The sequence below is a fragment of the Alosa sapidissima genome, chromosome 12 (genome assembly GCF_018492685.1).
Source record: "Alosa sapidissima isolate fAloSap1 chromosome 12, fAloSap1.pri, whole genome shotgun sequence".
NCBI lineage: Eukaryota > Metazoa > Chordata > Actinopteri > Clupeiformes > Clupeidae > Alosa > Alosa sapidissima.
Window position 1 is genome coordinate 20,185,436 of NC_055968.1, and position 15,058 is coordinate 20,200,493.

The following is a 15,058-nucleotide window of genomic DNA, read 5'->3' on the forward strand; positions in this document are numbered from 1 at the left end:
TGCGAAGGTGGCTTTTTATCTCCTAGCGTATAAACTAGGCAGGACAAGAATGCTGCTCGGAGATTTGTTTATAGCAGAGCAATACAACGCTGGCAACATATGCAATATCTTTGTGATGATGATATTTTTTTTGTCAATATCACTGTAATTCTGTATCACCAGTATATAAATTAAAAGTGTATCAAATTGCACTTGATAAGTTATTGATATGACCATTATGAGCACAAATGGAGCATAGTATCAGTTCAGGCAGGACACCGAGTCTTGCCAGCTTCTCTGAGTGGCTGACTATAAAGCTGACTGTTCAGCTGATCATCTTCTACTCTTATACTAGTGGAGATCATCCAGCCTTATTTAAGCTGCCTTAGCCTACTGCCTGCTGCTTTCTCTGCAAGACTTTTAGCAGCCCAATCACCATATTAGCATTTAAAGGTTGTTTTGCAGTGTCAATATGTTCTTCTTTTCTTGCCACCATACTGGAATATGTTTAACACAATTACTCTCATTGGCTAGTTTACCTCAAGACTTACTGTTCCATAAAACTAGATGATGACTTTTCGTGAAAAGCACTAAACAGGCTGTGGATCCCCCCCCCCCCCCTCCACACACACACACACAGAACTGATTGGATTCAATTTGATGTCATTAATATCTTTACTCACCTGCTTCAGTACTCTCCATACAGACATCATTTACCATACAGACATCATAAGGAAATGTTTTGGTTTTTAAGAAATTCTGCGCACAGGTTTAGATCTACCATTGCTTTATTGATGTTTCTTTACATCTATATACATGCACGCGCACACACACACACACACACATACACACACACACACACACACACACACACACACACACACACACACACACACAGGGTTTACAATATATAGGTCAACTTGCTAAAGGGAAAACAATGTTTTATAAACATAGGTTGGTCCATTGTTTAGTCCAGGAAAAGTTTCCAGCAATTTATTACGGAACAATCCCAATTATGGTGAGCAACTGATTTTCTCTGAACCCAGTCAACTTTGATAACACTCCAATTGGATCATTTAGTTATGATTTTATGGTTCCATTATGGTTCCTAACTGGTAAACAATACCGAGCATATCATTTGATCCAGTTATATGTTTATAACTCTCTTATCTCATATAGCAACAAAATGACTTTCTCTTTATGCTTACCTGTAAATGAGTTATATGCAATTTTATGTTCTTTTCTTATTAACATTTATTATTGTACACTTAAAGAACAATGAGAATACACTGTTCTCATCTGTCTCACTGTTCACACTGTGCATGATTGTATTGTTGTTTATCACCATGTATCATTTTATGACACTTTTGCAAACGTTCCAAACGATTTGGCATGATGCTTTTAAAGATGTGAGTTAGTAAACACAATAGATAACTAACAGATGGATAACTTATTGTACTTACTTGCTGCTTTTCTAAAACACTGTGATGTGTTGTTCTTATGTTTTTAGAAGGATATGATTGCTTTTAGAAGGATAGGACTAATGAGGAAAAGTTTTTTTATTTATTTATTTATTTATTTAATAATCACTATAGAAGTTGGTCGGCACCGAGACCTGAGTTCTTATTTCGCTCTCCTCCCATGTTGTGAGAATGACAATAAAAGTATCTATCTATCTATCTTATCTTAACTTATTAGTTGATATCTGATAGCTCGATTCCTGGTTAGTGTTTGTGTAAGGTGCTACCTAAGCTGTGCTTGACTGGAGTTTATGAAGTAAGGTAAAAATTGGCGTGAGGAGGTTATACAAATCTGTTTTAAATGATGCTGCCACTAAAATAAATTACATATACGAAGGTCTGATCTGCTGGAGAATAGACCTATAAATCAAATAAATGCATAGTATTTACAACTGAATACTGCAAAGGTGCTGAACAATTAAAGAGATATAACAAACCACATATATTAAAATCAGATCACCAACTGGATGAGGTATTCAAAGAACAACCTCTCATGGTGAACAAGAGAGGTAGGAATTTAAGAGACCTACGTGTACAATCTTAATTGCCTCCTACTCATACTACTTATCTAATTCTCAACCCACTCAAATGACTTGGGCACTTATCTTGGATGGCAGTCGCCACCGCGGATGGTGTTGTCAGTCTAACTATAATTATCACTGCACGAGTTTTAAACATCAGCATTCAGGTAAAGAGATCCCTATAAACGAAGTAATTTCCTGCAATACAAATCAGTTATCTATCTTATCACTTGTCCTTGTGGCAGTCATGATGGTGCGACCAGTGGAGCACTGAAGACCTGTATAGCAGAAATAGAAGCACCATCAGGTGCAAAACATGAATTACTATTACTATTGGGAAGATCCAAGTCAGGGTCACTTTGATATTTTACTATCTAGGAGAGATATTTATTTATAGATATTTATATATTCATTTTTTATTGATTTGTTTGGCTTTTGCCAGCGACTTACATATTTCAATTGTTATGAGAGCAACTCAACGGCACAACAATGGCAGGAATTGAACTTTTTTTGGCTACTGGATGCTAGCCCAGCTCACCACTACACTACGCCCCTTGATAGATAGATGGATTTCTATCTCTATCTCTATCACCTCATGGATGAAATATTAATTATGAACTAAAATGTTTTCTGTAAACTAATTATTATTTTTATTAGGAATATAGAAGTTATCTAATATGTTCATTTGAACGGATGTTTTAACTTTTTACTATAGAACACATCAATAGATATGTCTTTTTTAGAATTATGTGAAATGGCATGTAACATGAGACTTTTTCACTTGACGGGTGGACCACACCTAAATTGTGCTGATCTGTTGAAATCTTACAACCTTAATGGTCATGTTATCCACAAAGGATAATCAGGTGCATATCAGATAATCAGGTGTCATATATATATATATATATATATATATATATATATATATATATATAGATATATATATATATATATACATAGATATATATATATATATATATATATATATATATATATATATATATATATATATATATATATATATATATATATATATATATGTGTGTGTGTGTGTGTGTGTGTGTGTGTCTGTTGTTGTCTCTCACAGAAAATGTTATCTGAAGAAGGCCTCAGGCCAAAACGTTATCCAATAAAATATACTTTTGGAGCCAGAGTGTGCAACATTTTCTTCTTATTTTTAAGTTTGTCATCAGAGGTCAGCACCTCCTTACTAATAACTAGGCCTACTCTATACATGTGCAACCCTAGGTGCCATCTTCTTACACAGCGTAATATGGTGTTTGCATGGTTGCATGTGGGCCTAATGTAATATCAATTCAAATGTACCACTATATGAGCATTTGCATCGGACATGAATCCTTCATGATAAATGTCTTTATTTTAAATGGCCATCATTCTGTTTTTGATTGTATTTATTTGGACGTTGCAGTCTACAGGCACCAGTGGAGGGGTCATTTGAGTTTTCTGTAATACCCTCTCCTCCCAATGGATGGCAGCGTTTCTCATAAATACAAACACCGAAAAGGCGCCTGTGTCCGTGCGCGCAAAAGTAGACTACTGTTCACATCCAAACCGCAATTGAGTAATGTTATGATGTTAAAATAAAAATCACTGAAGGGCGCGGTGCTGATTTACAACGATTATGTCGATAACACAGTAGCCACCGCACGTATTTCGCAGAGAAAGGCAAGACAGGTGCAGATTGTGGACACTGCTGCTGATATCAGATGAGAGGAGAAAGTGGCATCCATTCGAACTTGTATGACAATTCCCCTCTAACCTCTAATGTCATCATGGTAGGCTAACATGACATGACTAACTGATTATTTACGCGCTATGCCATATCCCTGTTTGAATCATAAACTTGGAGAAGTAAAATTGTTTTATTTAAAATATTAGCATAGGTAACTGAAACCGATAACAGTTCATGTTTTAAGTTTATTCACCGGGCAAGAAACACGCAATGCGAAATTACTTAAAATGCATGTAGGTAGCTGTTAAGTAGCCTAGTAGACTAGATGCAACAAGGATCCTCATGAGGTCATTGGCAGCACCTCAGTTCGCCACCGGACTTTGAGCAGGAAAGCGCGGGGGTAGTCCTGTGGCGGGTGTATAAAAGCTGGACACCTGTGGAGGCAGCTGCAGGTAGCCCAGGTGGATTCTCTCGCCCGAGACAAGTCAGGAATATCGCAACGCGGTACAAGAGTTTAAGAGGTGAGAGAGGGGTGCCTCTTTTTAGCTTATCATCGCTAGTGTTTACCATCCAAATATTTCGGAAAAAGATCAATCAAGGATCAATTGCCTTTTTTCATGAAAAGGACGATGCACTAAGATGATAGCAGAATTTTAACAGAGTGGGGTGTATTGGCACCTATGTGCCTACGGTTTATTGTTTTTCCTTGCATATTGCATTGGTTTCTGATGTCCTCACTGGTGCCTTAAAAGTCCTCAAAAGTTGCCTTAGGCTGCATCTCGCTCTATCATAAACCTGTATGTGTGGTAGGCTGTAGTCCATGACAATGAAAAAGCTAACATCATGATGAATTGCACTCTCTCTCTCAAAAGTTATTTAGAGACTGTATTGCAAAATTGTGGTGATTTCCCGTGACATAGCATCAGATCGTGATATTTTCTGCGTAGGAAGATGATATAGTGTAGGCCTACTTAATGAGGAAACAACCTTATTTGTAGTGTGATGTTAGGAATGCGTAACAAGATTGCATGTTAAACATGAAAGTATGTTGATACATTTCGAAGTTGCTATCCAGACTGGCAGGCGGAAAACATATATGTCATATTGCTTACGCTTGTTTTATGTAATTGGTGTGTGATTTGACTTGTTTATTTCCACAGAGAATGGCTCCTCGGCCTGAGCTTGGGAATGGGACTTCTGAAACTCACCTAGACCATGGTATGTCGACCGTGAAATCGACTCTGTACTCCTCAAACAGTGCAATCGAATCCAAATGGGTAATTCTTTGTACATTTGATATCATTTTGAAACAATAGACGCGACTGGCAAGTCTAAGGATGGGGTGGTGTTACCTGCCTATTCCACGGCTGCTCTGGTGGACGATGTGGCGCAGGAATCGGCCGTCGACCCTTGGGACCTTCCTGCGCTCCAAGAAACAGGCGTGAAGTGGTCAGGTGTGCTACGAAAGAATGATGCTTCCTTGTTGATGTGAGAATATTGTTGTTATTGAACGCCTTGATGACGCTGTCATGTACACCTTACAGATTTGGATACCAAGGGGAAAGTGATCCGGATTGTGACAGGAATTGGGAAGTTGTGTTTATTGTTGGGATTTCTCTACATGTTTGTTTGCTCTCTGGACGTTCTCAGTTCCGCGTTTCAACTGGTTGGAGGTACTTAGCGTTCTCTATTTAATTGTCATTGTAGACTACCTATGTTTAATGAGGAATTGAAATAATTCTTACCATGGGTCTCATCCCAAAGTCCACAATATTCTAAAAGTAATTTATTTGAAATGATTTGATGTCTTAAATCATTTTAAATCACTTAAAATAATTTAAATGCTTAAATGATTTAATGTAAAGTCTTACCAACATTGCATGTCCTCTGTAGGGAAGGCAGCTGGAGACATATTTCAGGACAATGTAGTCCTGTCCAACCCTGTAGCCGGTCTGGTGATTGGGGTTTTAGTGACGGTTCTTGTGCAGAGCTCCAGCACATCCTCCTCCATTGTGGTCAGCATGGTCTCCTCAGGATGTAAGTGCACATGGTCAACATGCACACACTTTTTGGATTTTTCCTCTCTCTTTCTCTCTCTCTCTCCCTCACTCTCTTACACACACACACACACACACACACACACACACACACACACACACACACACACTTGCCAAGGTGTAATGTAAATTACGGTGTCTCTCTGTTATAGTGTTAGAGGTTAGGTCTGCTGTGCCAATCATCATGGGAGCCAACATTGGCACATCCGTCACAAACACTATTGTGGCCATGATGCAGGCCGGGGACCGCAATGAGTTCCGCAGGTAAGTAAAGGTCATCTCCCTCAAAAGGGTCTCTAAAGGTGCCTCTGAGCATATTACCATATTGATGGCAATTCATTCCCCTGTCTGTGAACATGTGTTCAGCTCAGCATCTACCCATCAATTATCCTGGGAAAACCTATCCTAGAGAAGTACACTGCCACTCACTGTGTTATTCAAACCTGCAGGGCTTTCGGTGGAGCTACGGTTCACGATTTCTTCAACTGGCTGTCTGTGCTTGTGCTACTTCCTCTAGAGGTGGCCACAGGCGTCCTCTACAAACTCACTGACCTTATCATCATCTCTTTCAACCTTCAAACTGGCCAGGATGCTCCCGATATTCTCAAAGTTATTACAGAGCCCCTGACAAAAAATATCATTGAGGTCAGTCAATGTTTTTATCAGCATAAATATATGTTTTATTATATAAATATTATATATTATATATAATTATTAGCACTATTCTTTATTATGTACTTAAAAGAGAAGTTTTGCAACTAAAATATGCTCTATAGCCTATAGCTTCACCTGTAGCTTTCTAAGTATTTCAGTATTTTTCTTGTGTAATATGACACAGTCCTAAGACAGATAGCAACGCATCAAGGAAGTGCCTTTTGTGACCGGCAAAATAAATATATGTGCAACGGCGTGATATATCTGCGATAACACACAGATACTGTATGGAATGTATGTGGTTGAGTGATTGGTGAAGCTGATAGATAGTGTTAATGGGTTTGTTTGCACATAAAAGCTTCCTCTCACTTTGACTCTTTTAGTTGGACAAGTCTGTTATCAGTGGCATTGCCACTGGGGACCCTGCTGCAAGGAACAAGAGTTTGATCAAGATCTGGTGCAAAACAGAGACCGTGATAGTAAGGAATATACACACTAACATCTGAACCTACACAAATGATTCTTTTGCACACAACCTTGTATGAACTTTTTCTCAGCCAAACTAATTCTTCACTCTGCAGTTAATATTTAACTGTCTTTTAGTTAAAGTAGAGGCTCAGGTTGAGCTCACTTTGCTAATCTATGTCAATGGGGCATTCAGCCAACATGGGAGTTCTTATCACCGTCCGGTTATAGATTAATATACTATTTCCCAGACTTATTTAGCCTTCCTTTGTATTCTTTTGTGAGTGTTCTTTCTTGTCATGTGTCCCTTAGACTCTTCTTTCTTGACTGTTGTGACCTTTAGACTCTTCAAAACGTGACTGTTCCTGGACCAGAGAACTGCACTGTGGGCGCCTTGTGCTGGACAGAAGGCAACCTGACATGGACGCAGAAGAATGTGTCGGAGACGATAAACCTGGCGAGATGTAAGTAGAAGAAGCATTTATCTGTCTCTTGATTGGATGTTACATACATGTGCACTGCCAAAAGACTTGAGAGAATATCCTTCTCTTATCAGCAGCACATACAGCCACACACACACACACACACACACACACACACACACACACACACACACACACACACACACACACACACACACACCACACACACACACACACACACACACAAACACAGGGGGTTCAGGGGGTTGACTCTTAGTTTACACAGTTTACACAAGTGGACATAGACACACACACTCCCTCTCTCTCTCTCTCTTTCCTCCTTCTGTCTCTTACATGCTTACACCCCATATCTTTACTTGCTGGCACCTTAGCACTACGATATCAGGACAATGACTTCAATTCAGTCTTCATAGTGACTCAGCATACTTCCTCGCCCCACTACCCTCTCTACCCACTCAATGGGGCCTTTCTTCCTGCTCAGTCAGAGAGCCGGGGTTCAACTGAGCCAGACAAGAAGAAAGGGCCAATCAAAAAAGGGATCTTGTGGTCCTTAGCCTGAACTAGCCAATAAAAGGGGAGCAAAACAGGTTTATCAGTATGTCAGATCTGTTGTTCAAATACCTGAGTTTTTTTTTTTTTGGGGGGGGGGGTGGGGGGGGGGGTGGCGTTCATTGACTGTGTTCATCAATTCTAGCACTTGTTGGCCTTGGGAATGAGCATTTTGCTCAGCACCATATAAGATTCTTCTCTGTCTATGCAAGAACATGTATGCAGGATCCATTTGAATGCTATGTACTTTATGATGTGTATCATAAGCCAAACACTCACGAAAAATTCTGATCGTAGTATTGATTTTGTTTTAGAATCCTGCTAGAACATATCAGGCTTATTTGTAGATTAATTCTGTTAGTGCTCCAAACAGTGACAGTTAATTCATACTGACTCTATAAGCTTCTCACTGATAAGTATCTGTGCTGACTCTGAGCTGACTGTCCGTAATGAGTCCACTGTTGGGAGTGATGAGTAGTAGTAACCTTGTTATCACGGGGTCCGCCACAGGCAAGCACATCTTTGCAAATGCCAACCTGCCTGACCTGGCTGTGGGGCTGATCCTGCTGGGGCTCTCACTCGCCATCCTCTGCACATGCCTCATCCTCATCGTCAAGCTGCTCAACTCCATGCTCAAGGGACAGGTGGCCGTGGTCATCAAGAAGGTGCTCAACACAGGTGAGTGGAGTCCCACACGTTACAGACAGAGAGCGCATGCACACACACACACACACACACACACGTACACTCGCGCACAAACACACACACCCAGTCTGATAGTCGGTTCAGGCCACTTTGTTCGGTTATCTGATGAGCTGCACAGGTAAATTGACCCTGTAGCTTTGGCGGTCACTGGAGGTGCTTTAGTCTTAATGTGTGACATAAAGCACAGGCACATAATGCCACATATTATGAACAATGCTATTACTAATTGAAGCACATTTATTTTTCTGAACAAGGGCCATGTAAAAAAACATAAAGGATAATAACATTTTCTATCTCTGTGTTTGTGTGCAGATTTCCCTTACCCATTCGGGTGGGTAACTGGCTACATCGCCATGTTTGTTGGAGCTGGAATGACGTTCATCGTACAGAGCAGTTCTGTCTTCACGTCAGCCATCACTCCACTTGTGGGTACGTGTCTCGCCGGGCACTGCTCTATGTGGCCACTGCCTGTTATCTCTCAACGTAGCCCAGTCACAGGCTTACCAATCTTATCCAAAGCTTCCAATATTTGTAAAAGCATAAAAGAGGCCAGAAACACTCACTCATATCAGGGGTTGCTCTGTTCTTGACCACAGGTATTGGTGTCATAAGCATTGAGAGGGCTTATCCGCTCACTCTGGGTTCGAACATAGGAACAACAACGACGGCCATTCTTGCAGCCTTGGCCAGCCCAGGGGAGACGCTGGCAAATGCGTTGCAGGTGGGTAACAGTAGACCATCGGAGTTTTAAGACACACCGTTCAACAATCCCGTGCTGTTTTCAGATAGACAGAAAGTTCTGTGTGTTTGTATGTGTTCCTGAATACTGTAATTTCCCAACTATTAGCAGAGGTTTACACATTGATTTTGCTAAATGTCTTCAGCTATGATGTTAATACACAGGGGCAGTTAATATATGGTTTTGTTTTTTTAACTTGCATAAAACACCGTCCTGCGTTTTTTTTCTTCTCCACAGATATCCTTGTGTCACTTTTTCTTCAACATTTTCGGGATCCTCCTGTGGTACCCGATCCCCTTCATGCGCGTGCCCATCCGCCTGGCCAAGGGCCTAGGGGACCACACAGCCAAGTACCGCTGGTTCGCCGCCGTCTACCTGGTACTGTGCTTCCTGGTCATGCCGCTCACCGTGCTTGGGCTCTCCATCGCCGGCTGGCAGGTGCTGGTCGGTGTGGGTGTTCCTATCATCGTGCTGGTCGTGTGTGTGGTGGTCATCAACGTCCTGCAGAGGCGCCGGCCGCAATACCTGCCGGGGGTGCTGCGCAGCTGGGACTTCCTGCCGCGGCCGCTGCACTCGCTGGCACCGTGGGACCACGTGGTCACGTCAGGCATGGCCTTCTGTGGGGCGCGCTGCTGCTGCTGCTGCAAGTGCTGCCGCAGAGGGGAAGGTGAGGACGAGGAGAAGGCCAGCCAGAAGGACGGCAAGAGTCTGGAGATGTACGACAACCCAGCGCTCACCACAGACGAAGCGCCCACTCAGACACAATTATAACTGCTTTGTGTCTTTGTGTGTCTTTCATGCTGCTCTCTCTCACTCTCTTTCTCTCTCTCTGTCTCTTTCTCTCATACACACACACACACACACACACACACATATCCCTCTCTTTGATTGGACTGATCCCACTATGTAAAATGGGTGAAAATATACAGGAGATTGGAGAACAGGGATATTCCTTCTTGGAAGGCACTAGCCTAGAAATCTAGACGCGCCCCTAGCGGCAGCCAGGGCTAGTCTAGCAACTCTCCGTTGGCTTGTGAGCTCCAGAAATCGAAACTTAATCAGGACATTGAAATCGTGTATTGAGTCGTTTGGTGGGCTTAACAAAATGATTGATGGCCGAGTTGCAACGGTTTGGCTTGAATTCCCTGCTACTTGAAAACAAATATTCTATTGCATCCTATTGCGTGCAGAGGGAATTTGAAAGACAACTGATTATCCCGCCCCTCGGACTGAGCACTGCGAACGGTGAGTGCCCAGACCCTACATTTTAATGTGGGTCTGGCTCGCCAGGCTAGGAAGGCACATCAAAGAGGTATTGATTCTATTTATTATTGTAACATATCCATTTCTATAGGAAAATATACTTTTTCCTCATCTTGGTACTTAAAGATGAATAAGTTTATTTTGGATTGTCATATGTATACTTCAATCATCACTTAGACTTGATAATATTAGTATTTTATATTTTGTAAAAATCACGTTTTCGATTGTACTAATATTTTAAGTCTAACCATATGAAGATGTTTGAATTTGCATATGGATGAAGTAACAAATCTGCTGTGCTTAAAATGTGTTAAATAATAGTTTGTATTTTTTGTAATCTTTTCCATTTTTGTAAGTTTTGACGTTTGCAAATGTGTATGTGTGGCTGAAGATATTCATCAGGGTCTTAGACTTCATAGGAATAAAAAAAACTCAAATGTAAATAGAGCTGTATTTTTTTGTTTATGACCTATGACCAGTGATTGCTGCAAATAAAAAAATTGGAAGTCTGAAACTTTTCATGTTAGTGTGATCATTGCCCTTATATTGCTTTAACAATGACATACAGTGACATCTGATATAGACTTTGAATGTGTGTCAGTGATGCTGAGACAAAGACTCACTCTTTTGCCATTAGCACACAAAAGTGACACCCTTTCTGAATCCTCCCTGTGTGTGTGTGTGTGTGTGTCCTACTGTACGTGTTTGTCTTTGAACTGAAAAGAATTACTGTAATGACTGGTTCCCCTATTCACCCTCCCTCGAGATAATTCTGAATTTCAATGACTCTGTGATGTAGTCAGTAGCAGATGCATATTATGCTGAATGCTGACGTCTATTACACAAGGCTAGGCTGTGACTCCCATGAACCAGAGGCAGGCGCAGTAACACTGTAATCACTGACTGTGAGTTTGCAAAACTTGCTATTTGTGCAGATCAGATGCATTGGTTCAGTAAAAGCACAGCATATTCAATGTGTTATTTGTATGCATATATATATAATGAATCTGATGTGAATTATATATATATATAATTATAATTATATATATATATATATATATATATATATATATATATATATATATATATATAAAATTCACATCAGATTCATTATCCATGGGAATCCATGAACCAAGAACCACACAAATATTTCAATGATACACTCCTCCGTGTTTTTCATGGGTGAAAACATGTACACATCACACGGTGAGCTATTCAACTTCCCGTGGCTAAATCTTCAGTACAGCAGCAGTTATAGTCCAACTGAGCGTAGCAGTAACACCATTCAGAGAATGAGCCTGGATTACATTCATCTCAAATGTTTCTCCACCTCAGTAGTGCAGATTTTATTTCTGAGGGAAAGCCCTCATGCTGTTAGCTACATAGTTAAGTGAGCTCCTGGAGGTCTCATGGGGTACTACCAACTGTGACAAGATACACTCACAGAAAATTAGCGGAGACGCACCACACTTACAGACGCCTCATTAAACCATGTTTGCATATGTTTAAGAAATAATGAACAAGGGCTGAACGGAACATCTAGGCTCTGGAGGTAGAAGCGTAGGTGAGGTAGATAAAAGTTAGTGCTTAATGGCCCCTCATTAGCTGGAGTTTTCACATCTCTGCCTTTTCTTTCCCACCTCATAAAAATATGGCAGAACTTGTGGCTTGTCAATGTTGCAGTTTAATTTTGTGACACGGATGGTTTAAAGCTGATAGGAAACTTACAGGTCACCCTCTCATATTCTCTCTCTGTCTCTCTCTCTCTCACACACACACACACACACACACACACACACACAAAGGCACCACAGGTAAATGGCCTTTGCTCTGATTGATATGGCATCGGATTGATATGGCTGATTTCAAACAACACAAACAACATAACCTATCTCTGTTTGAAGAGAATTCAAACCTGAGAATTATTACACAAACACAATGTCATGGAGCCTTTAAATCAATTCCATACATACAACAATGCTGCGCCTATCATATGTAGGACCAGAACTACAATTGAACATTGGACGCAATTCCAGTAACCTTGATTGGAACTGAACATGAACAGAACTGAATTGAACATCTTTTAAGCTGAAGGTACAATGACCTTGGATTTCTTGGACATTTGGATTCTGCCTTTCTCTTACTGCTAACATTGCATAACAGTTCTAATGATTTGAAGATTAATGATTCGAACATGAAGGTCATCTCAATCATTAAATCATTAAGTGATAAGACACATAAAGACTTGTGAAGCTCATTAGGATAGGTAAGGCATCAATTAAACTTTGAAACCTCCACATTTTATCATCTGCAGTTAGATCTTGTACGGCACATTAGTATTTGTCTCACTCAAAGCCAGTACATTTAATTTATGGTCCAGTGTAGACAGAACATAGGCAACTGATTTCCGGTCTTGTCTTAATGTCTTGTCAGGGATAAAGCTTATTGGGATAAAGGGTTATAAACCATTCACAAAGCCTCATCATTATTTTCATTAGTAGTAGACCTATTTACACATACTCATAACTGTAATAATAAAGCATTATGATATTACAGTATTAGCCTCTACAGTTTGAAGTGTCACAAAGCATTATCACGCTTCTTTTACCTTAGATAATGTCATCTTTGTTAATGTTATTATTTCATAAAATACTCGGTATGTATACCATTGCGCGTCATCTTTATTCTTGTATTCTCATTCAGCCAAAGCATGCAGCACCTGAAAATCCCCATTGTTACTTCTGCAAATGTCGACTATACAAATCACAATATGTAAATAGCTACAGCAGTTGGTTCCAACCACCTCAATGAACTATGCTAAGCTGGGCTAATGGTGAGTGTGTCAGATTGAGTTACAAAACGCACAGACGAGAAGAGTATCTATCATCTTATCTAACTGTTCCTTTAAGCTTACGAGAAATTGACAGGAAACTTATCAAGAATTGTGAACAAGACCATAATCGGAGTTTAAGTGAGACTTTATGAAGCAGACAGGGACTAGACAGCAACATTTCATTTTTACACTGATTACCTTTACATTTTAAAACGTTTTTCCAAACCTTAATATCATTCATTGTATTTATAGCATTCCCATATTTTGTTCTGAGTAGCGATTTGAGAATTTTAAAAGGACTTTAAAATAAAGTTAATTTATCAAACATTGTCTTATTATGTAAATATAAAGCAATCGTTCAGACAAACATTGGCTCTAACCAAACACAGCACTTTACCCAAACCCTGAAACTAACATCTATGGCTTACGCTTCTGCATTTCACAGACTGAATGACAATGCAGAATGACTATGAGTGTGCATAGTCTTACAGATAAAAAAAAAAAAGTCAGATTGTAACAATAAATTGGGCCGTCCACTTTACCAGCAAAAAGTACAGACTTTGTTCTATTGTGGCTTTTCTGGAAAGTGGTGCAAAGTGGTGACTAAGTCCAAACTTTACCAATATCTCCTGTCATGTTACACGTTTCCCAAACTCTTCCTAACAAGCTGTTCTGAAACATTGCTAAATTGTTTGGCATGGATGATAAGGACTCAGACAGTGCCTACTGTACTACTGATGTTCCACCCACGCTTAAATGACACTTTCCTGCAACAACTGCAAAGCAACAGATATCAGGGGGGCAACTTCCGCCAGGTTAGATGGAAGAAGACTTTGGATGCATTGCACACATACACACACACACAGAGAAACACACCCACATGGTGATCAGCAGCAGACCAGCTCGCCAAGGCCTGCTCAATTAGGCTTTATTACTCACATGTGGCTGATAGAGGCCATCACTCCTAATGGTTTACCTATTGGAACACAGGGACTCCTTGAAACGGTAGCAATCTGCCTGACCATCACCATCTATTACTAAAATTATGCCTATATTGCTGTCATTTGTACTCTTATCTGATTTGCTCTTCACAGTGGGGGTCATTGCTGGACAGTGTCCATTGACCATGCAGTGTCAGACCAAACCACGTTTACTTGGCTAATACAGTTACATAATTTCTTACTAAATGTCCTACCTTGCCCAGAGACATTTGAATTTGACTTTAAAATACTTCGGTTGTCTCTTATCATCAATACATCATAATATTGCTTTGGTTTAATTGTTGTTTTCTAAACTCAGGATAAGGGTTAATATGCGGGCAGAGGAATCACAACAAGAAGCCAAGGTCTGGTCAATTGAGGGGACATTTACTCCGAATCTTGGGCAGGTGGAATTGCCGTGTGCATTGTCGAGTCCATGAGGTAAACAGCAATCACAGCTGTTTTGACCCATCGGGCCAGACTTTAGTAAATTACAGCTATCAATGTTTTTGTCACATCGACAAAGGTTGAAATTACAGTCGAGCTTGTTCTGTGAAATCGCCTCAGACACAAGATGTGAGTCATTTGTTGTGCCTTGGGCCAAATGCCAATCCTCATCGTTTCCAGCAACTGTTTCTTTTCAAAGCATCTCTCACA

General features: G+C 40.3%; 1 protein-coding gene across 1 annotated transcript; it reads left to right on the forward strand.

Annotated features, from left to right (window-relative positions):
* Positions 1-4,129: 4,129 nt before the first annotated feature.
* slc34a2b (solute carrier family 34 member 2b) lies at positions 4,130-10,387 on the forward strand. Its single transcript, XM_042057988.1, has 13 exons — positions 4,130-4,234; positions 4,874-4,931; positions 5,030-5,167; positions 5,258-5,386; positions 5,607-5,750; positions 5,923-6,034; positions 6,220-6,415; positions 6,808-6,903; positions 7,233-7,353; positions 8,392-8,559; positions 8,899-9,015; positions 9,183-9,307; positions 9,563-10,387. Exons 2-13 carry the CDS (start codon positions 4,877-4,879, stop codon positions 10,094-10,096), a joined length of 1,935 nt encoding a protein of 644 aa, XP_041913922.1. The 5' UTR covers positions 4,130-4,234; positions 4,874-4,876; the 3' UTR covers positions 10,097-10,387.
* Positions 10,388-15,058: the final 4,671 nt, after the last annotated feature.

Coding starts and splice junctions, on each gene's coding strand:
- slc34a2b (XM_042057988.1), top strand. CDS start 4,877: ATGGCTCCTCGGCCTGAGCTTGGGAATGGGACTTCTGAAACTCACCTA. Junction 6,416..6,807: donor TGACAAAAAATATCATTGAG/GTCAGTCAATGT, acceptor TGACTCTTTTAG/TTGGACAAGTCTGTTATCAG. Junction 8,560..8,898: donor CAAGAAGGTGCTCAACACAG/GTGAGTGGAGTC, acceptor GTTTGTGTGCAG/ATTTCCCTTACCCATTCGGG.